This window comes from Monopterus albus, unplaced genomic scaffold (genome assembly GCF_001952655.1).
Source record: "Monopterus albus unplaced genomic scaffold, M_albus_1.0 scaffold199.1, whole genome shotgun sequence".
Classification (NCBI taxonomy): domain Eukaryota; kingdom Metazoa; phylum Chordata; class Actinopteri; order Synbranchiformes; family Synbranchidae; genus Monopterus; species Monopterus albus.
Window position 1 is genome coordinate 187,157 of NW_018128079.1, and position 22,622 is coordinate 209,778.

Below are 22,622 nucleotides of genomic sequence, written 5' to 3' on the forward strand. Positions count from 1 at the left end.
CACAACCTTGAACTGTGTTTAGTGTGTGTGTTTATTGTTTCTACACTGTGAAACAGTCCTTGGAAAAATTGTCCATAAGTTACAAGTAACAAAGTACATACGTATTCTGAGTTATTTGAAGTAATATCATTTCTGGGAAATCTCCAATTGATGTTTTAAAGGTGAGGATCATACTGAACCCTAGACAAAGTTTCTTACATTGGAATGTCTCTTTTGCCAATTTGTTTTTTTGAGTTTAGAGGGGTATGCACTAAGTAGCTATTCCCTTACTATAACGAGCCGGGTGGCAAAAGGGTTACATATTGTTACTTGATATTTTAATAATACGTTTCAAAGTCATACACAAAAAAATTGCTTGTACTGTAACACAGTGTGTCAGTTTCAGACTTTATCACACTTACTGCCTGCTCCACCTGCTCCACCTGCTCCACCTGGTCCAACACCTCCTTGTCCAAATGCTCCAGCCCCTGCGAAAAATATTTGTTAAATATTTTAAATACATATAAATTTAAACTATAATCTTCCTCAAAGAAATATCAGTGTTAAATGAAAGCACTGTGTACCAAGGAGCATCACAGTGCATCAAAAGTCTTATTTTCCTTCCTTTGTGTATTCAACAAATCCAGTTTATAGTGATTCCATAGACAGCTGTTCAATGTCTGTAATAGACTAAGAGCACACACACCAGTCTGAGTCCCAAGACCAGATCCTATGGCCACTCCAGGGAGAACACCCCGGCCCCCGAAACCTAGCCCAGGAGATGAAAAGACAGAAACATCACACAACTTGTACAAGTTCTGTAAACACATGAAATACCTCAAAATAATATATTATTGTATTGTTTAACACATATTCTGTGTGTCTGATATATAGTAAGTGTTAGCACATACCTTGGCCTGGTACAAATCCACCTTGATAGAGTCCAGGGATTCCAACTCCTACATGACAGCACACTCAAATTCAGAACATTGCCCAGAATATTTCGGTGTTTGTGGTTGATCATCTTTTGGAGTTTACCTGGAACTTGTTTTGATGCTTTGCCACTGGTCTTTCCTGCCCCAGGAGTGCCAATCTGTGGCAGCGCTGGAATTGGAATATGAAAAAAAAAATCACTTTAGTAAACAAAATACAACTTTTAGAAAATGGTGAAATAGCAAATCAACATTTTTATTTACCTGATAATTCTTAGAGTTATCATTTTAAAACTTAATGTAACTTGAAAAGTTAAACAGGAATCACTTTACAGGCCATTTATGTTTAATACTTACCATAAGCTTTTCCTTAGAAATACAGTGTAACTGATTGTTAACTAATGACTTACAATAATGTCAATATAATGTACAGTGAGGAACAGAAGTATTTGAACACCCTGCGATTTTGCTCAAATACTTATGTTCAGCAGTGCTAGACAAATAAATTCTTTAAAAATCATACAATGTGATTTCCTGAAATGTTTTTTTAATTCTGTCTCTCAGAGTGGGAATGCACCTACAATGTGAATTTCAGACCCCTCCATGATTTCTAACTGGGAGAACTTGCAAAATCGCAGGGTTTTCAAATACTTCTGTTCCTCACTGTATGTCGCTAATTTGCTTTCAATCTTTACTGCTTCTTATGTGAAACTTGTTCTCATTATTAAAATACATACATACTGTATATATGTTGTGTACAGTAGCGTATAATGAAATCACATAATCCACCTCCAATAGGTCCAACTCCCGCACCACCAGGCCCAAATCCAGCACCGCCAGGTCCTACTCCTGCACCACCAGGTCCAAATCCAGCACCACCGGGCCCAACCCCTGCGCCGCCAGGTCCAAATCCTGCACCACCAGGTCCAAATCCAGCACCACCGGGCCCAACCCCTGCACCGCCAGGTCCAAATCCCGCACCGCCAGGTCCAAATCCCGCACCGCCAGGTCCTACTCCCGCACGACCAGGTCCAAATCCAGCACCGCCAGGTCCAAATCCAGCACCACCAGGCCCAAATCCTGTGCCGCCAGGTCCAAATCCAGCACCACCAGGCCCAACCCCTGCGCCACCAGGTCCAAATCCAGCACCGCCAGGTCCAACTCCTGCACCACCTAAGATCAGAGAATACAAAGTATAAAATGCACTCATATTTTAGTCATCAAAACTGTGTAATGTATCAAGCTAGCCACCACCACTGTGTAAATGGTGATGGTGGCTATCTGTTTTAGGAGGTTTTGCCCAGTTAAACTAGTTCTGGGGTACTGACCAACACCTCCTGGTTCATAACCACCTACATAGCCTCCATAGCTACCCTAGTTAGGACAGAGTTTTTGTTAATTACACATATATCCAGCAAGGTAAAAATATATTTAAAACTGTATGATGAGTGGTCTCTTGGAAAAGAGATGCCACATATATTGTTTAGGCAAATTATGATGTTCCACCAAGAAATGTTGTATGTAGAAGTTACACAAGCATGAGTTAGCTATATTTTTTCTTGAAACACAAAGCAGCTTGTTTATTATTTTACTGGTATGCCTAAAGCTGTGAATAAATTGAATATGTTGTTCAGTGATTCTCATAGTTAAATTGTTGTATTAAAAACACCAGCACTGTCGCCTCACAGTAAGAAGGTTCTGGGTTTGCGTCCCAGCCAAGCCGGGGCATTTCTGTGCAGTTTGCATGTTCTCCCTGTGCCTGCGCTGGTTCTTTCCAGGTACTTAATCCCACAATCCAAAGACATGGATCTTAGGATGTGTGGTGACTCTAAATTGCCCCTAGGAGTGAGTGTGGGTGTGTGTGGTTGTTTGTCTACATGTCAGCCCTGTGATAGACTCCAGGGTGGACCCCGCCTCTTGCTCAGTGTCAACTGGGATTATTTCCAGCCCCCCCTCGACCCTTTTCAAGATAAGCAATATGGATAATGGATGGATTAAAAACACCTGGAGATCACCTTCTGTTATTAAGCCTACATTTATTTGTTCATGCACTGAAACAGACCTATAATTTTAAACCTGTTTTTGGTGTCATGTAAAAATCATGTAGACAAATGACCTCCAGGCATGCACTGTAGTCTGTTCCAGCTCCCTGACCTCTGTCTGTCCTGGGGCATCCTGCTCCTAATGCTCCTCCACCCTAACTTCCTGCCCCAAGGCCTCTGCGTCATAATGTGCAGATAATAGAGGAACAGTAACTAGTGCTCACTATGCATACTCTAGTGACTACAATATCTTAAATCATACATTAATGAATTCAGTCTGTCCCTGTGCAACTCCACCCTTTTGTAACAGAAACCTGAAAAGGATTCATTGTTCTGCAGAAAGGTTAGAAAATTAGTTTGAAGTGCTCATGCTTGACTTTAAAACATCTTAAATCTCTTGTAGGGTTTGACTGTAGATGGGTCAGTAACAGTTACAAAACTGCAGAGAGAAACTGAACCCTGTGTGGGAAACAGCTGAGAACCACTGGGAGAACAATATGATTCATTCTTTCTGAAAAAAGCTATTGCAACATCAAAATATAAATTCAATGATTTCATTCCCTGTTGAAAGAGAACTTGTACACATGATACTTCATGTTAAAATACAAGATTTTAAACCAGGTCACTCACTCATAGTTTCTCAACTTTGCAAAACAACAACACATCTGTTTCTCTCAAATGTAATCTAATTATAAACAGCTCAAGGTCACTGTATTCATGTAATACTTCTGAGCTTTGCCTTGAATAGATTTTTTTAAATTACAGTATAGTCTTTATGAATGCATGCTTCCCATTGCTTACTTGTCTTATTCTCCAGGGTGGAGCAGTTCAGCACATACTTTGTAGGCATTATTTTGTAGAGTAGATGTGTGTGCTGAGATGGCCAGACTTTTGGTAAACTGGAAAGTGTGACATACTGTAGGAGTTGTTTCTCTGTTCTTACACTGACCCATTTTCTACCCACTGCCACTCAAATTGTTGCACGGGGCAAAACAAAACAAAATATTGCTTGGATATTATCACTAACATTCCTCATCCCGCAAAGACAACTCACATGCTCGGAGGATGAAAAACAGAAAGGCCTGAAATTGCAAAGCAAAGCAGTCTTTCTGACTGATGTGCTCACTTCCATCCTTTATCAGGGACTTGCCGTTGCTAATCCATTAGCCTTTATCATTGTATTGTGTGCATATGTTGTTGGATGGTCTCTCAACAATACATTGTTATCTTGATGCAATTAGGAGATGAAATAAAGGTACATGCATGCAATCATTATCCTGCTGCACTGACTTGACCAAAGGAAAAACATTTGCTAGAACAGAGGCTGACCATTGATCCGTGTATGCAGAGGGAGCAAGAGAGAGCGTTTGAAGGTCACATGATGTATGTTAATAGGTGATCTGTTATAATAACTATAGTATTGTGGTTGTTGCACATTATTCTGGAAATAAGGCAATCAGGTATTAAAGGTTGCCATCATTTTTGTGGTTGCATGTGTCATTTTTCACTACTCACAATCAAGCATGTTTACAAAAAAGCAGGTTTGTTCCTACATACGTCATATAAACAACTGGACCCTTTCCAGGCATAGAATTCATGAAAGCCTTAAAAGACTTACCTGTTTTTGGAGGTTTTCCACCTGTACGAAGAAAGAAATTATGACAGGTAAATCAATGTTAGCATAATGGAGATTTTGCTTGACTTTGCTCTATAGATGGTGGAATAAATAGACAATCAAAATATTAACTAGATATTTTGTCTTACCAGCCACAATACCTCCAGGTCCAACTCCCTGTCCAGCAGTTCCAGGGCCAAAGATACCAGGACTGAAACCTCCTGGTCCAACACCCCCTGGTCCAACACCCCCCGGTCCAAATCCTCCCGGTCCAAATCCTCCCGGTCCAACTCCACCTGGTCCAACACCTCCTGGTCCAAATCCTCCTGTTCCAACTCCACCTGGTCCAAATCCTCCTGGTCCAACACCCCCTGGTCCAAAACCACCTGACACGACTCCACCTAGAGGTAAGTAAGATACCAAGAAAACTCATATATACTTCTACACTGTTTCAGTGGACCAGAGTCATCATGATGGTCTACAGGTTTGTTCCTACATACGTCATATAAACAACTGGACCCTTTCCAGGCATAGAATTCATGAAAGCCTTAAAAGACTTACCTGTTTTTGGAGGTTTTCCACCTGTACAAAGAGAGAAATTATGACAGGTAAATCAATGTTAGCATAATGGAGATCTTGCTTGACTTTGCTCTACAGATGGTGGAATAAATAGATAATCAAAATATCAACCAGATATTTTTTCTTAACAGCCACAATACCTCCAGGTCCAACTCCCTGTCCAGCAGTTCCAGGACCAAAGATGCCAGGCCTGAAACCTCCTGGTCCAACACCTCCTGGTCCAACACCTCCCGGTCCAAATCCTCCCGGTCCAACTCCACCAGGTCCAACACCTCCCTGTCCAAATCCTCCCGTTCCAACACCTCCCGTTCCAACACCTCCTGGTCCAAATCCACCTGGTCCAACACCCCCTGGTCCAAAACCACCTGACACGACTCCACCTAGAGGTAAGTAAGATACCAAGAAAACTCATATATACTTCTACACTGTTTCAGTGGACCAGAGTCATCATGATGGTCTACAGGTTTTTTCCTACATACGTCATATAAACAACTGGACCCTTTCCAGGCATAGAATTCATGAAAGCCTTAAAAGACTTACCTGTTTTTGGAGGTTTTCCACCTGTACGAAGAAAGAAATTATGACAGGTAAATCAGTGTTAGCATAATGGAGATCTTGCTTGACTTTGCTCTATAGATGGTGGAATAAATAGACAATCAAAATATTATTTTTTGTCTTACCAGCCACAATACCTCCAGGTCCAACTCCCTGTCCAGCAGTTCCAGGACCAAAGATGCCAGGACTGAAACCTCCTGGTCCAACTCCACCTGGCCAAACACCTCCCGGTCCAATTCCACCTGGTCCAACACCTCCTGGTCCAACTCCACCTGGTCCAACACCTCCTGGTCCAAATCCTCCTGTTCCAGCTCCACCCGGCCCAACACCCCCCGGTCCAAATCCTCCTGTTCCAACTCCACCTGGACCAACTCCACCTGGCCCAACACCTCCTGGTCCAACTCCCCCTGGGCCAATTCCTCCTGGTGCTTTACCACCATAGCCCCCTGAGGAGCACAGTCACCGCAGCATTGTGAGTGAATGAGTAGATGAAGACAAACCAGCCATCCACACAGAAAGTTAAAGCTGCAACACATCGTATATAAGGGATTTATTATATGCAAGACACAAAAGCACACCCTCTGTTTTGCCTTGCTTGTAACCCGGATCTCCTTGAGTCACTGATGTAATTTAAACAAAACATCTGAAACGTTGTTGTGTGACTGATGAAAGTCTTAAATGTTTTTCATCATCACAACAGCATTGGATAGCTGATGTCTGTATGCTACTTTTAGTGATATAATTCAGTATCTTCTCTCAGTCAGTCCTCATTTGTATCACATAACATCAAACTGAAGTCATAATCAGCTTTTATAAAACTGAACAGAAAACACAAATGACATCCACCTCCCCCAGCTCCTGGTCCAAAGCTTCCTACACCAGCACTGACTCCTCCTGGTCCAATTCCTCCACCAGGCTGAAATCCAGTCCCAGCTCCTCCAGGGCCAAATCCTGTTCCAGGCCCACTTGGTCCAAAACCAGTTCCAGGTCCTGCACCAGCTCCTATGCCAGCTCCAGTTCCTCCACCAGTGCCAGCAGGTATCAATACACCTGATACACAGAACCAGTTTAGTCACAATAAAAAGTATAGATTGTTTCAGTGATAACTCATCTCTCTGCAACTGTGTTCTAGTAAGAAGTAACTAATTGTATTACTGTTATTGCTGAGTAAAACTAATTTGCACAATTTGTTTAGGGCAGAAAAAGATCTTTATATCAGCTGCGTTATCCACATAGCAGTTTAATGAACTGTTTTCCTTGTTTGACTCCAAACAGATGACAGAATTTGTGGAAGTTATGAGTCATCAGTCAGGACTAATGAGGCGTAATTTGTATAAATAACATAGATTACATTTAACAAACAGTATCTGATGCCACACGAGCAGAGTGGAAAACAATGTGTGTTCTCGTGTTCATTGTGTCTATATGGGTGCTTGGGTGTAGCGATTATCAACCCTTTGCTGTGTGTCTGAGTTTCTCTGTAGCTGATAACAAGCACTTCTTCATCCAGACCGCAGGTATCTTAAGTCATAACTCTCACAATTTTTCTGCACCTCTGCTTTCACGATAAGCAAAAGATAGAAACATGGACAGGGACAACTATAAATGGAAAGGTTTTTTAAGATCCCACAGTCCAGATGTGAAAAGAAGAGGCCTGCAGGGGATTCCTAAAGAATGTGAGTTACTGATCTCACAGTATTGCCATGTACAGCACATTAACAGTATAGAGTAAATAACTAAACTGTTCAGTCATTCAACTCTGCCCCCTGGATTCTGCAAAACGGAAACCTCGTCCCCCAAAAGTGGTTGTTGTTTTGGTGGGAATCTTTATTCAAATGAAACGGTGGACAAGTACAACTATACAAGCACATTCACCAGAAACATGTTGCAATAGATAATAAAAGAAGACAGGAGTAGGGCTTGGCAGCCAATTCAGATCAAGATGAAATGTTCTTTTTTAAAATGTAATGATCGTCCAAGGTTCACTGCTAAGAAAAGACAGATTTTCAACTATGACAATAATATCTCATTACTGAATTAATCACGTTTGTCTCATTTTATTACTCTGCTCATGATATTGTGCTATAACTGCTAATATTTTTATTTCTCAGCGAGTGTGGCTCAAGGGATGAAAATGTCAGTTCATTGATTGGTTCACAACTTTTGTGTCAAGTGAAATATCTTTCACCAGACATTAATGATCCTCAGGGAACTCAGCAGGCTTTGTTGCAAAACATTTGACAATCTAGCGAAATATCTCAACATCTACTAGCTGAATTGGCACAGACTTTGGCACAGATGTTCATGGTTCCCAGAGACTGAGGCATCTCAACAAGTGTTAGATGAGTTGTCACTGTCACGAGCCAACATTTTTTTTTAATGAACTCCCCTGACATTTTGTGTAGCATCAGGTCAAAATCTAAATGTGTTCAATACTTAGTTTATCTTTTCAATGATAATTACAGCCTCACAGGGCTGCTAGCACTGCTGTAGACTTTAAATCTTGTTGAAGGTGCACTGCAACAGTTTTTTATGTTGATTTTAAGATGAATTTAAACTGAACATGCACAGCCTGACCTCACATGACTTCAAATTTCACAACAGCTGGAACAGGATTTTAAACTACCTGTGCTCTCCTCTGACAAGACAAGGAAGAGCATGAGGGGAATGTCCTTGGATCAGCCAACTTAAACAGACAAGACAGTGAGACGGGATGTGGTGGCATAAGGTCTAGAGCAGGTGGATTTAATTCGAACTTTAAATAAGATAGGAAGGATAGCACCTTATTAAATAACCATGTTGTCCAGACCTCTTGTTTCAAGAGGACGGAGAGTTGTGATGAATGATGCACTCGGGCTTTGTAAAGTCACAAAGAACAGTCATTGTCATTATACTGTGGTTTGTCTAAGGACTGCTGTCACTCTTTAACATGTTTACATACAAAAGTACTTTCACAGTTGATCCAGATAAACATCTGGAAATCGAATACTACATAGCTAACAGTTGCACTGTGTGGAAAGTTACAGCAGCATTCATCAGAAATGTCAACAAAGTTTTGTTTATAACTGAGAAACAAGCAGTTGGCAGTAATTTAAAAATGGGATTTGATGCAGGAAAGCATGTTCAACACAAGCTCCATAAAACATCCCCCACAGGCTGTTAATCTGACAGCAAGACTGGAGGTGAGTTTTATATCTTTTCAGAGTTGACAAATGCATTCACACATTCTTAGTCCTGACCTCATAACATCTTCAGTGACTTGAAGACAAGATTAAAAACTGCAGGAATGGTCATGATATCCCTTATATCCACTTAAAATACTGCAAAAAATATCGTTCCTTCTTGTCAGTAAAATTATGCTTAAATAAGTTCCCCTAGTGTGCAAGAAAAAAAAACCCTGCTGTTATTTATCACAGACTTCTGCTAGGATGTCAGACAGCCTTAATATCATAATCATGATTAATTATCATTGTCATAGTTGCTGCAGCTCACAAAATCTACATAAAAGAACAGATTATACAGAAGATGTACTAAACTATAGGTAAATAATCTGGACCTGAGTCCATGCATCCCTCTTCTCCCAAAACTACTACATAAACTTGATGTGATACTTGATCCACAGGTGCTGCACTGCTGGCCGCCACACACACATGCCGTAAAGAGGACCCACCTCCTTGCAATGAGGGTTTCCACAGAGCCAGGAGAAAGACTCCATGTAGGTATGTAGTCACCATCCCTCTCGCCATCTCAGTCCCAACTGTCCCCCTCCTCTGCCAAGCTCCAGGTTTTATGCCCAGCAAGCTTCAACAGGATTCAAGACAGGGCACTGTGAAATTGTCTAAGAGGTACGCAGAGAAAGATAGACAAGGAACAAGTGAGAGAAAACACACTGGATCACCTCATTAAACCAAATAGGTTGTTCTAACTCCCCAATGACTGCTAGGCTGCATTTATTTGGTTCTCTGCTCTCTTAAAGAGTATGGAGGGTGGTTGGGGGGGGCGTGAGAGAGAGAGAGGAGGAGAAGAAGGATGTGTGAGAGCCAAGGAACTGTGTAAAAATTGGGGGTCTCTGCTTTTCTTTTTTACCTCAAAAAGAAAAAGGGAGCTGTGCCAGAGGTTCCTTATGGATTTCCAAACAGTATCATGTTTAGGTTGTGGGAAAGTGTAGTGACTCATTAAGGAACATGTCATGAACCTTTGTATCCATTTATGAAATATAGCTGTACAAGACGTGTGCCTTGCTAAAAATTGAATTATAACTTCCACCAATTTATGGATGGAGACAAACATAATAGTTGTAGCCTATTGTGTGAAGTGTGTGTGTGTGTGTGTGTGTGTGTGTGTGTGTGTGTGTGTGTGCAGAAAGAGGGGTGGAGGTAGTTTGGCACTCATTAGAGCTTGCTTCTAAGAAAAAGTTATTTGAATAGATGGAAAGAAAACCTGAAATGAAATCTTGCTTTACTTTGACTGGTCAATTAAGATAATATCTGGAAGAAGTGAATTCCTCTGACCTTGAAGTCAGGTCATAGCATCATCTGCATGAGTGAGACAGATTTTTTGGAGAGGAGAAGAATTACAACTATATATAGGAGAGGCAGGAAGGGAGAGGAAATAAAAATAAGGACCAGACAAATGGCAGAAAAGCAAAAAGCAAAGATATAAGCATGATGGGACAGATCAGTATCATTTTGATGTGATGGATTGCCTTTTTTTCTTGGCTTTTTTTAAATTTAAGATATAGTAGATCTAGAGTTTACAGTGTACCTTCCGCAGCATCTCAGTGCCAGGTTCTTAGTGGAGACTCACACTGAACCACGATAAGATGGTTATCCCTTAATGACAAAGAGTGGCATCATGTTAAGAGACATCATCAGGGATGTCATCTGCTCAGTATGTCACCTCTGGACAAGAGCAGCTTTATCCACAAAGCCCCATGGTTTTGCTCACCAGCAGGGTCCTAGCTGCCATAGAGACACACCAGTCGGCGTACCTGGAAACAATCAGTGTTTTTGTTTGATTCAGCAGTGTTGCTGGGGCTTTTCTCCATGTTTGGGCTGGCTGGTCCTGTCCCAGCTCCTAAGGGCCGATGTCTGAGTCTGGCAAGTTCCTGAAACATTTTCTTTGTGTGGTAGTAATGAGCCTGGAGTGGGATGAAGTGAATGAGCTAATGGCACCCAACCACTGAGAGTGAGGATGGGTGAAACATTTGAACCTTGTTAAAGAGGGTGTGCGCTCATGCTGCAGCAGAGAAATGTAGCTTAACATTAGACGAGCAGATATTAAGCCATTTTACTGTCAGTTCTTATAAATCCTGCTCGTCTGTAGCTCCATGGCCCATGGCTCATGGCCACCTCTATAAGCCAAACAGGGCTAGAAGTGGCCAGCAGAAGTGATCCCATTATCAAACCGGCTTTCCGTGGAGCTTTCTATAACTGCCGCCTCAGCCATGAGACCCACATGAATTGATAAATAGTTTCTCTCAAATTACTGACTGCAGCAATGAGAGTCACAACAGCCTGAAATGTGGGAAATATTTCGTAGATGTGATCATGTACAAGCCTTTGGCTCTGAGTTCTGTCCAAAGCTGTCCGATTAGTAAAGCATTGTGCTGTAAATATTACGGAAAGAGTATGTGCTTGCACTGTCTATCTGTGTATGTCCATCTATATGTTTGTGTGTGTTGGAGAGAAAGTAGGAGCAAGGCAGTGTTACCTGAGCACCCATAACTGGTCTTAAAGTGTAGTTTTATTGCTCCATTCTCACAACTGTTATATTTTGTGTTCAGCTTTGATGGAACTACATGGTTATGCAGTGAAATAATACTGGGGTACGTAGAAATTAAAATTATATGCTGAGAGCCACATGCGTTATTTGTCTTGTGATCGTCAGTACAGGTATGAAGTAAAGACTTGGCCAAGAATATGACCAAGAATAAACGTAGTACAAAACATATTTACGAAGTCATTTGTCAGACGCTAGAAACATAATTCTCAATTACCGAAAGCAACAGCTGACATGATAGTTCTAACCCACACTAGTAGGCTTGGCTAGGCCATATATTACTGTTGCAGATATTTATTTTGAATACATATTCACTGAATCCAGAATGTAGTGTTTAGTTAGAGCACCTTAGAAGTAAAATCTATAACTACTCCCTCAGTCGGAAACCTGAGACTGACTTAAGGTCAAAAGAGCCTTTAACCGTGGAAGTAGTCAGATTAACTAGTATGTTGCAATTTGTACAATGAGAAAATCGTTATACCCCGATCAGCCATAACATTATGACCACTGACACATGAAATTAATAACATTGACTGTCTTGTTACAATGGCACCTCAATGTGTGGGGAGATTTCTGCTTCTTTTATTTGTCTGGAAAGAATGTTTAAATGATCAGTTGTTGTTCTTATCTTTGCTATCACACTCTCTTGCATTGCAGTTACATGACATCATTTCATCTCATCACCGTCTCTTTTTGGCTCGTGGTTCACAGGAACAAGAAAAAAATACCCCTAGGGTACAAAAATGCAGTTTCTGCTGCCAACATTTTTTAAACAAAGCTGAGGTGTTATTCTTCAAATGAATATGGCCATCAGTGCACTAATATGTGTGGTTCATTCAAACACACACCATCTCACTCATCCACCTGCTCTCCACATTCATCCACACAACCGGCAACGCCATGTGCACGCATCCTTGCCAGCTCAGAGAAGTGTATCGTGTTAAAAATGAAGTGGTCGATTGAGTAGCGCCTGTTTTGAGTTTACCTAATGTCTACCTAGCGTTTACCTAATGTCTGTTGCCTATATATGGACATGTGTGAACTAGACCTCTGCTCACCCCCTTCAGAATGGTCTTTTACCCCCTCTGGGTGATGGAGGGAGAGAAAGCAGATGATAGAAAGGAAAAGGGAGGTAGAAAGGGAGGGAGACAGAAAAGGAGTGACCCAGACAGACGTGCACTCGTTTGACTTGATAAACTGGCCAGAGTGCTGGTGAACGTCAGTCCAAAGGTCTGGGTAGGATTGACTTTTGTTGCTGACCCAAGTCTAACAGCAAGCCCACAGGCCCCCCACGCACTCTTTAACAATGACTTAGTGCAGCAGTAATTCATCTCTCACTGCATGGAGGGATGCAGTCAGGTGCATGACAGGGCCAACAGGATTTGTGAGTTTTACTTTTAGATCACTGTCAGGATGTGCTCTTATTGTTGTGATGGTGAGGTTTGGCATTGCAGGCCAGTGCTGCCAGCTGTACAGTGATTGTTGTATGTACAAGAATCTAGGCCTTTGAAAAATTCTCCCACATGTGGTCATTTCAGATTTTTTTTTTTCTTAACAGTGAAAAGTTGGTTATGAAGGTTGGGAACTTATTTGAAACCAATCTGAACTCATCATACATTAACTACAGTGAATTAACTACAAGAAATACTCAAATTGTTTACTTTGCTAAAAACAGCAAGACCACAGTGTAAATACTCTGTTACGAGTAAAAGTTCTGCAGTCAAAATGTTCTAAAAGTACAAAAGTATTAGCACCAAAATATAATTAAAATACCAAAAGTAAAAGTATTAATTATGCAGAATAGCAGATTTCACATTAGTGTATATCCTACTGGATTATAATAATTGATGCATTATGGTGCACATCTCATTTAATGTTGCAGCTGGTAAAGGCAAAGCTCATTTTAACTACATTATATGATTATAATTTGAAGTACTGATGGGTATTTTGTGAATTTCCCACCAGGTATCAATAAAATGAGATGATCATATTCTATTTTCTATAGTGAATGTGAGTCTGAAAAGTAACTAAGTTATCAAATGAATGTAGTGGAGCAGAAGGTACAATATTTGCCTCTAAAATGTAGTGAAATCAAAGTATGCACTAGAAGATAATGAAAGTACTCAAGAAAAGTACAGATACCTTAAAATTGGACTTAGATACTGTACGTGAGTAAATGTAATTTATTACTTTCCACCACTGTAGCATTTATGTATGACAGATTACTGAATCTCGATTTGACAAACGAGACCCAGTCACTTCTCTGCTTTAGATCCTGCCACTGTTACTACTCACTGTGTCTTGTAAACTGTTTGCCACTCTTCTTTGGTTTGGTTTAATTGTAAACCATCTTGTTTGGTTTAACTTCCTCTTTGATTACGTTACATGCTAGGTCAGTGTGTGTATAATAAATGCAAGCTTGCAGTTGAAGCCTGTTGCAGTGGTCTTGATGAATCTATGGGTGTTGCACAGACCTTGGTTACAGACTACCTGTTAGCAGGGTATCTCTATGAGGGATGTTTGGCCACAGAACAAGTATGAAATGACAGATGAATTCATACCTGGCATAATGGTACTGTAAGTGGGGCTTTCGAAAAACAAATTCATGTACAGTCAGTACAAAGACTTAACTTGTTCGGTTTCTAGCAGCGGGGGAAGAGGGAAGCTTATCCTTCTAATAGTTTTCAGGATGATTATTCAGCACTACAGGGCATTTCATTCTGGTTGCATTAACCTCTGCACGCAATATGCTCTCCTGGTGAAACCCTTCCATGTCCCATTAATAAGAAAAAGCAGCTCATGGTTATGGTGCTTGAGGCTGTAGACCTCCATGTGTATCAGGGGAGGCAGCGAGGCGCATTGTTGTCCCTGCCCTGCCCAGGACAACAATGAGTCATCAGTGACATGGACTGACAGATGTACTGGCAATGACAATATAGGCAATACTTTTGGGAGAAAACAGAGAAGGACACAAAACAAGACCTAGTTGTTATTGATCCCACATTTGACATTTAAACTGAACACAGTGAGCATTTGTTTAAGTGGCCTAATGAAGAAATTGAAGCAGAATTACATCATGATAACATGGAAGAACTTACAGTCCCCCAAAGTGTTTTTTCACTTTGTTTTGCTTTTACACAGATAAACACAGACAAAGATGCATGTTTTATATCACAGAATTCAGCTGAGAAGTGTGACATCAGATGAGTTATGCAGTGCTGTGTCAACTGTTACTAGCAGGCCTCTTCTCATGACTTGTACCCACCCTCAGCACAGAGGGGAGAATCTTCTCCCTCCTCCCAGGAGGGTTGAAGTAACACCACATCAAGAATGGCGCCTTACATAAACACTGCGGTCCATCTGTCAGTGTGCACAGAAAGAGATCGAAAGGCACAAGGGATACAGGACACAGCTGGGCTAGGAGGTGAGAGGCCTGAGCGTTCAAAGCGCTTATGACTGTGTGGGTTTGTGTGTGAAAGGGATCAGCAGTCGTTTAATGTGTAACAGTGTCACAGTCACAGAGCCACTCAGCATAAATCAGATGTCAGAGGCAGGATTTCAGATAGCAGGACAAATGAGATGGTCAGATTTCCTGCCAAGTTTCCTCTCTTAAGTTCATCCCACCATCAGATGTTTTGTGTTGAACCTCCTTCAGGCAGACTGATGTCATTGGAATGATGAGGTCAGTACTTCATCTCATGCCTGGCATACTCTGACATGACACATAGCCATAAAACACATCACACTAGTGTGTTTATACATACAAAAACACTGGTTCCATGATGATTTTATAAATGCTATAAAGACTAAGTAGTCCCTTTGCAGTACTTATGTACATTTCATGCAAAATTTGTAGTTTGTCAACTTGTATTGATGTTTTTCCTAACCCAGTAAAAAGATACATTTAGTTTCCTCTCCTCTTAATCTAAGATAATCCTTATGGGTATTATAAGATGTAAGATAATTTAATATTTACAAATTAACATGGGGTCTTTAGTCTAATAATCCAAGGTTTGTACTGTATTCCTGAATAATTAGTCTTAATAAAAGATATCTTAAATCTTCCAGGTTTGGTAAAATAACCATGTAGTTAAAAAAACACAGTAGGAGTACACCTGTTTTTCAGCAAGACTTTGGTGCACAGAACAGGGAGTGAGTGAAGTCGAGACAGATGCACTGACACTGGTATTCATGATGCAGATTTTATAATGAATATTAATGCTAGAGAGTAGTTTTCAAAGTTACAGTCCTTTCAATATGAAATCCTTTGTGCTTCTCTCCAGCACAGTTCAGTGAGGGAACACTCAGATGCTCCAAGGCCGGGTAAAAGAGTAAGATAAGTCAAAAAGTGGGCACCACCTGTGTGTGGTACCCTTTACTTTCTTTAGTTAAAACACTATGGCAACACTGGACAAAGCTGTCATGTCATCCAACCATCCACCCATCTATACCGCTTATCCTAATGAGTGTCACAGGAGGCTGGAGCCAATCCCAGCCAACACTGGGCGAGAGGCGGGGTCCACCCTGCACAGGTTGCCAGTCTATCACAGGGCTGACATGTAGACAAACAACCACGCCACCTGAAAACACAGCTCTTTGTGCATTTCGTGAGGAGTGGGAACATAACAGTACCAGCTACAGGAAATTACCTCAAATGCCCAGTTTTACAGGCATAAGGAAACAAATTCCGACATCTAATAACAAGCAGGTTCTCATACTGGAGAGTCTAGTATCAAAATGCTTCATGATGTTAATTTTAATCTTTATTGGCTGCATGGTCTTACAGGGTATGATCAGCTTTAATATCATGATGAGTGCAGAGATGTCCATTATAGTGCAAGATGACAGGTTATCAACACCAAAAAATGAGCAACACTTGAGTCCACTTTTATTTTCAGGCCGTTTGGCTTGTAATTTGGACCACAAAGACATACACAATATGCAACTATGTAAACAAGTACAGCTGATAAAATCCTACATGGTCACACTGTCCACAGGATGGTATTACACACAGGTCATTCCCCTCTGACTCTACGGTAACTGCTGACTCTGCGGACTTGTACACTAACCAAGTGGCCTGCAAGTGTCAGCCTCTTATCATCATGATAAACGTCATCTAAATGCCACCGCTGCAGCAGGCAGGTGGTGGGGCCTGTGGGTCCATCGCACATGACGTTACACAGTCACACAGAGCCTCTCACCATATCAGTGAGCCAAGATTGAACGCTCACATGCGACACATGCATCATTATGCACAACAGCCCAACTGGATTGAGAAGTTTCAGTTGGCACTGAAACGTGTTTTCATTTCTGTTTTACTGTTGTCTTTACTACTGTGAGAAAGATATACTAAGACATTACTTTTGATAGGAGCACAGTAAAGACACAGTAGAGGCTTGAGTAAATGAATGTGACAGAAGTGAGAACCTCTTGATACTAAATTAATGTCACTTAGCAAATATGGAGCAGGACCACCATAGCGTCCTGACTGCAGTGTCGGCAGACAGGGGGCAGCTGAGGTGTGTTCACCCAAAAGGAATGCCTATGTTACTGTGTTTAAAAACCGCCGTGGGGCTGTGTACGCCACCATGCTTACCTTTCTGATTTATTAATAACACAAAATAATGGATGTCTTCATGAAACATAAGCTTAGATGATATTTCACTTGTATCCTTAATATTTACAGTTTTACAGTGAACTTTTATTGTACCATGAGATAAGACATTTAGTTACTGCTGTGTAAATTGTACAGTGATGTGGAGATAAGTTTGACCTTCTCATGTCATCACAGAAATATGAGCTAAACCGATGCACAGACAATACACACTTGTTATTTTGGGTTTTGCATGTAATTTATTTACAATAAGAACAAGAATTACCATCTTGCGGTTGTATGCCTCTGACAACCAAGTTGCAGTTTACATGCGTGTCTGTTTAGACAAATGTTGTCCTGTGTATGTAGTGAAGATTGAGGGAATTTCATAAATGATATTAAGTGTATTTACCTTGAAGAAATCCCCTCAGGGTGTTCCTGAGATATCACATTCATGAGAATGGGATGGACGTGAGACCACAGTAACTTTGACCTATGACCATCAAAATTTCATCAGTTCATCTTTGAATCCAAGTGAACATTTGAGCCAAATTTGAAGAAATTCTTTTAAAACATTCCTGAGATATTGTATTCATGGGAAGGGGCCAGATGGACAACCGGAGAACGTATTGCCTCTGCAATGGGCACAGCAACACAGAAAGTCAGGGGCCTTATATTTTAATGACTTTACTGTAGCACTCAGAAACTGCTCCACTTCATTCTGATGTTTTTGACATTAACCATGTTATACAGCACACAGTGGCACCATCATCATCATCATCATCATATGGAATATTTTTCTAATTTGTGACCGCTGTTGCTCTTTTTTATGGATTTTGTCCATGATGTGTGTTATCTGCATACAGGGCTAGATAGACGCAGGGTGCTTTGTTGTACTACTTGACTAACACTGGCCTGGCAATATGCAACGAGGTTTTTACATGTGCTTATAAGTAGACCTGGATGACTGAGTAGAACAAATAAGTATAGCTTTGCATAAAGGACTAATAGACTCACTGAATTACAACGAAAGTGATTTAAATGGAAATGTTTTTAAAAGTCAGTTCTCCCCCCTTAGTTTTTTAGTAGGTGGGGATGTCTGTCTTAAAGGCCTCACACAATTGTTTGTTCAGACAGTTCAGACAGTGTCTGATTGTTAGAGTGAAAGGATGTTGCTGACCTGTGCAATGACTACACCTATTCCAACACAGTAATTACAGTCATTACTGTGCCTCTGCAGAGCAGAGGCACATGTTGTTTCCACCTTGTTTTCTCTGGGCTCTGCCAACAAAGTGCAAGAAAAAGAAAAAGAAACACTTTCTCTCTCAAAATATTAGAAGAACAGTTATGTGAATGAAAAAAGAGATGTTTTAATCTTGAATGCCAAGACTCTAAAACCTGATGTGACGGGACAGAAACAAATATAACATGAGGCAGCTTTGGAGCAAATTACAATTTGAACCTGCCGTGCAAATCCTCTTTAGTCAGCGCCTCTATTAGCACATATGGAAAGGAAATGTAGCCTTTTACTGCTGTTTGTTGGGGCTGGGAAGGTTTTGTCTTTTACTTGTGTGACTAATGACTCAATTATAAAACTGGCTTAATTTTCTGCTTAACAGTGTAGAAGATTTGTGGCTTCATACAGCAGGTATAATTATATCTTTCTACTTTGAACTGAACCCTGAGACTTAGAGCATAAGTAGTGAACTCACTGGCCTTGTACACATGGATGTCTCTGCAGTGCTGAACTGTGTGTGTGTTGCCATGCATGCCACAACCATGACTGTGAAGAGTCCTTTTTGAATGGGGTCCAAAAGGCAACAGGAGAATTTAATCCCTTTGCAGGGAGAGAGAAGGAACACCAGAGTGACTGAAAAGGAAAAGCAGTGAGTGGTGAGAAAGATAGGAGTCAATAGGACTGAGCTGTCACTCCAGCCTCTGACGGCAGAATTTATGAGCTCTGCTTGTGGCGCGTACCTGCAACGCGTCCTCTCCTCCTGACCATACATAGAATCAGGCACAATCAGGCAGCCATGATATAAATATTAGGTTGAGACATTTTGGCAGCTAAAACTGTGACCTAAATGCTGAAACTATGAGCAGTGCTGACAGCTGTTTCTTACAAGCAAGAGAAAACTAATGAAGTTACTGTACTCTTTTTATAGAATGAGCAGTGCCTCGGTTGTGCCATTAATCATGGATGATGACTGAATGTCTTGGCAGGGTGTTAACTCTGGTTTGATGTCCAGTGTTATTATGACTTGTCACATTCACAAACAGCAACGGTCTCGGTTCAGACACGCCGATCCAGGACTAGACCTGTGTCCTACCTGCCTCCTTCACACTAAACTATAATCCTGTGTTGAGTATGTTGTTAATTTAAACTGCACAAATATACTCAGTTACCAGCTTATTAGGCACACAATCTAGAAAATAGCCAGCTAAAACTAATATTCTGCAAGAAATCCTGCGAACGATAATGTTCCATTTTTGTTGACATTCTTTTATAAAGGTGTTAATTCAACTTTATTGGAACCTGTAGTTTGTGCTACTGTTGAACTGTGTTACATTATACGGACAGGTTTTTCTAATATCTTGTTTACTCATTGCTGTGAGTGGGTGGAAGAAACTATGCTGGAAATGGAAAAAGTGAAAACATGGCTGATTCATCGACAATTATTAGAAACGGATTGTTTTTGAATTATTGGAAAAATATGTGTTATATTGTAGGGTTTTTTATTGCTTTGCCTGAAGGGTGATTTTAGTTGATGTGTGTTGACATAAGGCTAAAACATTGTTTTCTTTTAGTGAAAAATACCACAGACATTAATTTCTAATGTTCACCCTGTCAACATGCACTGTCGCTCTTTTTGGATTACTTTAAATTAGTGTATTTTTAATATCATTATTCAGTAATGAATTGAGACACTAGTCTCACGTGTTGCATTGTTTTTTAAACTACTTTTCAATATCCAACTCATAAACCAACATCCAGGAAGTTTCAGTATAAATTTTTACATTGAATATCAAAAAAATCCTGGTAAAAAATGTGCTAACAAAAATACAGATTTCAGCACAAATATTCTGTAGTTTATGTGTTTATTGTCTTTTTAAACTCAGCAGACTCTGCACCATGAAATCAGCTTGAGAATCAGTTTAAATCAATGTGCTTTTTAAAAATTCTAGATGTTTTCAAAAGAAAAATCCGTGAACGCAAAACATTTGAAGCCATGACATCATTATCATCACTTTTTCCAGAAGACTGTTACGATTGCTGTCATGAATAGAAAACAGATAATAAAAGAGGGACCTGGGATAATTTTCTGTCAACCTGGGCAATGGATTGCTCTAAATTTAATACATTTAACCATCTAGAATGAAAATATCTATGGCTCAAAGTGACCCAGCTGCAGCAATGTCATGAAAACATTTGAACTTTTCTGTGGTGATTATTGCTCCTCTGCGTCCAACACAATTCGTATTTTTTGACTGGTATCTGTAACGCAGACATGTCAGTGGACGTCGCTTTATCATCATGTGTTTAGAGAATGAGCTCCATTATCTACAGACGTCCCAGCAGATCAAAACCATGACCTCACTGCACTGTGGGAAATGACGTTGGTGTTCGGCGTCCATTGCAGTTTGATTCAGTCATAATTTTCTCTGACCCTGTAATGAATAGATTCACAAGGAGGTGACTGGGATGCTGCACCGAGTAGCCCTTGTAAACCTTTTAAAGGTTGCTCTTTTGCGGAGGATGAAGCTGTGATCAGTTTGGATTTAGATTTAGAACTTTTCCAATGGATTCCACTGGCGAGCCAGATTCACTGCAAAAAATGTACCAAAATAGCCATTTAGACTTCTTTGACTTACTTGTCCACTTTTAATATGTTTGAACAAAACCCCACCCATTAAAAGAGGTATCACTGTATTAATTAAACTGGCTATAATCAACATTTTCTCAGAAAAACAATGCATTCATGACTAAATGAAAACAAAGTGACAAAGTGAGAGAAATCTTCACTTTTATTTGCAACAATTCACCATAGAATGTTAAAAGGTGATAATATGTGTTCACAGTTTGTTTCTGCTGCCTTCAAATGGCCATAAAATTAAAGTTATTGTCAGTTAAATAAAACATAAAACATTGTTTTGTGTTAACATGAACTCACAGAAGACATGCACTAATCAGTCATACTGCACCTTGACCACAAAATCTTTACTTTTAAAAACAGAACACAATTTTCTTGCTCTTGAACCTAAAATCACCTCAGCTGCTTAAATAGTTACAGACACTTCCCTCTTTGAATCTAAAATATTTGCACTTATTGGCAAAATGGCTGCTTCTGGACTTTTCTCCTCCAGCTGTGAGAATACAACACAAGACAGAAATGTAGAGCTGATGATACAAACACAAGAGGAGACAACAGAATAAAAAACAACAACAACAAGCACTTAGGAAAACAAAAGAACATTGATTATAAAAGACTGCTCATTTAATGTTTAACAAATGGAGACAGGAAGAAATGATGTCACTACCCAGGGAATATCTCTGAATCCCTCACAACTTGGATGTTTACAGCACATTAGCCAAAATCATTCCATTTTGTTAACTATGCCCAAATTTAATGTTTCATGTGTGTTTGTGGTAGAACAATTGACAATGAACATGACTCTTGGGCTTCTACATGCAGAGTGACATATTCATCTGACTCCGTGTCACACCTTCCACCTATCCCTCATGTGTTGTGAATGTACTGAATATAAAACACCCAACATATTTGACTCTCTTCATGTTGGTACGTTAAGTGACTCGGACATTCAGAGACAGTCCAGGTGAGAATGGCAAACAAACTGAAACAGTAAAAATGATACTGCTCTAGAAAATTGCGTTTTTACCTTTATTTCACAAAGGACAGCAGAGAAGTGACAAACAATGAGGGATCACAGAGGAGGCATCACATTCAACAAAGATCCATGACTCAACTAAAACCTGGGAATTACCAGTTCTGTAATCAGCCCCGAATCCCCCTAGATGCCAAAATACAACAACTGGTAACACTTTATTTTTTGAGTAAGTTCCTTCTGAAGTTCTGTATACTCAAAACATCAAGTTTGGTATTCTGACATGCTGTTTGGTTTTATTTGCCAAGTGAGTGCAGGCTGCCAGACAAATGTGTTAAAAACATTTTGACCAACTTACAGTAATACCACTGGTGGTACATATCTAAGTACATTTACTTAGTAAGCACTTTACCAAAGCACTTGTACTTTACTTTTCATTAAGATAGTTTGGGGTGTTTTTGTGCTTTTATTCTGTACTGTTATATAGTACACACAACTCTTATATTTTACTCAAATATTTCTTTGTTAGTAGTTTTCCCTTATTCCACATTTAACAAAATCTATTTAAGGATATAATGTTCATCTTGTATCACTACATTTATTTGAATGCAGTTACCTTACAGGTTAAGATTTGGTATAAAAACATAAACATAAATGCCTCATAAACGATGATGCATTGCTATAGTTGAAGCTGCCCGTCA

At 40.2% G+C, this 22,622-nt stretch overlaps 2 protein-coding genes across 6 annotated transcripts in view; one reads left to right on the top strand and one right to left on the bottom strand.

Annotated features, from left to right (window-relative positions):
* elnb (elastin b) overlaps positions 1 to 6,142 on the bottom strand; it is a 21,117-nt gene extending 14,975 nt beyond the window's left edge. Inside the window, exons 1-11 of the mRNA XM_020618033.1 lie at positions 5,828 to 6,142; positions 5,684 to 5,708; positions 5,288 to 5,554; positions 5,130 to 5,150; positions 4,718 to 4,969; positions 4,572 to 4,592; positions 1,701 to 2,084; positions 1,018 to 1,083; positions 891 to 938; positions 686 to 748; positions 402 to 467 (exon numbers count right to left, since the gene is read on the bottom strand). Coding sequence (XP_020473689.1) covers positions 402 to 467; positions 686 to 748; positions 891 to 938; positions 1,018 to 1,083; positions 1,701 to 2,084; positions 4,572 to 4,592; positions 4,718 to 4,969; positions 5,130 to 5,150; positions 5,288 to 5,554; positions 5,684 to 5,708; positions 5,828 to 6,142 — 1,528 coding nt within the window. The remainder of the gene's footprint in view (positions 1 to 401; positions 468 to 685; positions 749 to 890; positions 939 to 1,017; positions 1,084 to 1,700; positions 2,085 to 4,571; positions 4,593 to 4,717; positions 4,970 to 5,129; positions 5,151 to 5,287; positions 5,555 to 5,683; positions 5,709 to 5,827) is intronic.
* LOC109970503 (protein NipSnap homolog 2-like) overlaps positions 6,089 to 22,622 on the top strand; it is a 34,745-nt gene continuing 18,211 nt past the window's right edge. For 4 of the 5 annotated variants that reach the window (XM_020618076.1, XM_020618078.1, XM_020618072.1 and 1 more), the window contains exons 1-3: positions 6,092 to 6,174; positions 6,618 to 6,740; positions 9,325 to 9,421. In XM_020618076.1, the coding sequence (XP_020473732.1) occupies positions 6,707 to 6,740; positions 9,325 to 9,421 (131 nt within the window). In that variant the 5' untranslated portion in view covers positions 6,092 to 6,174; positions 6,618 to 6,706. Of the gene's footprint in view, positions 6,175 to 6,557; positions 6,741 to 9,324; positions 9,422 to 22,622 lie in introns of all 5 variants that reach the window. The other variant, XM_020618073.1, reaches the window with a different exon arrangement.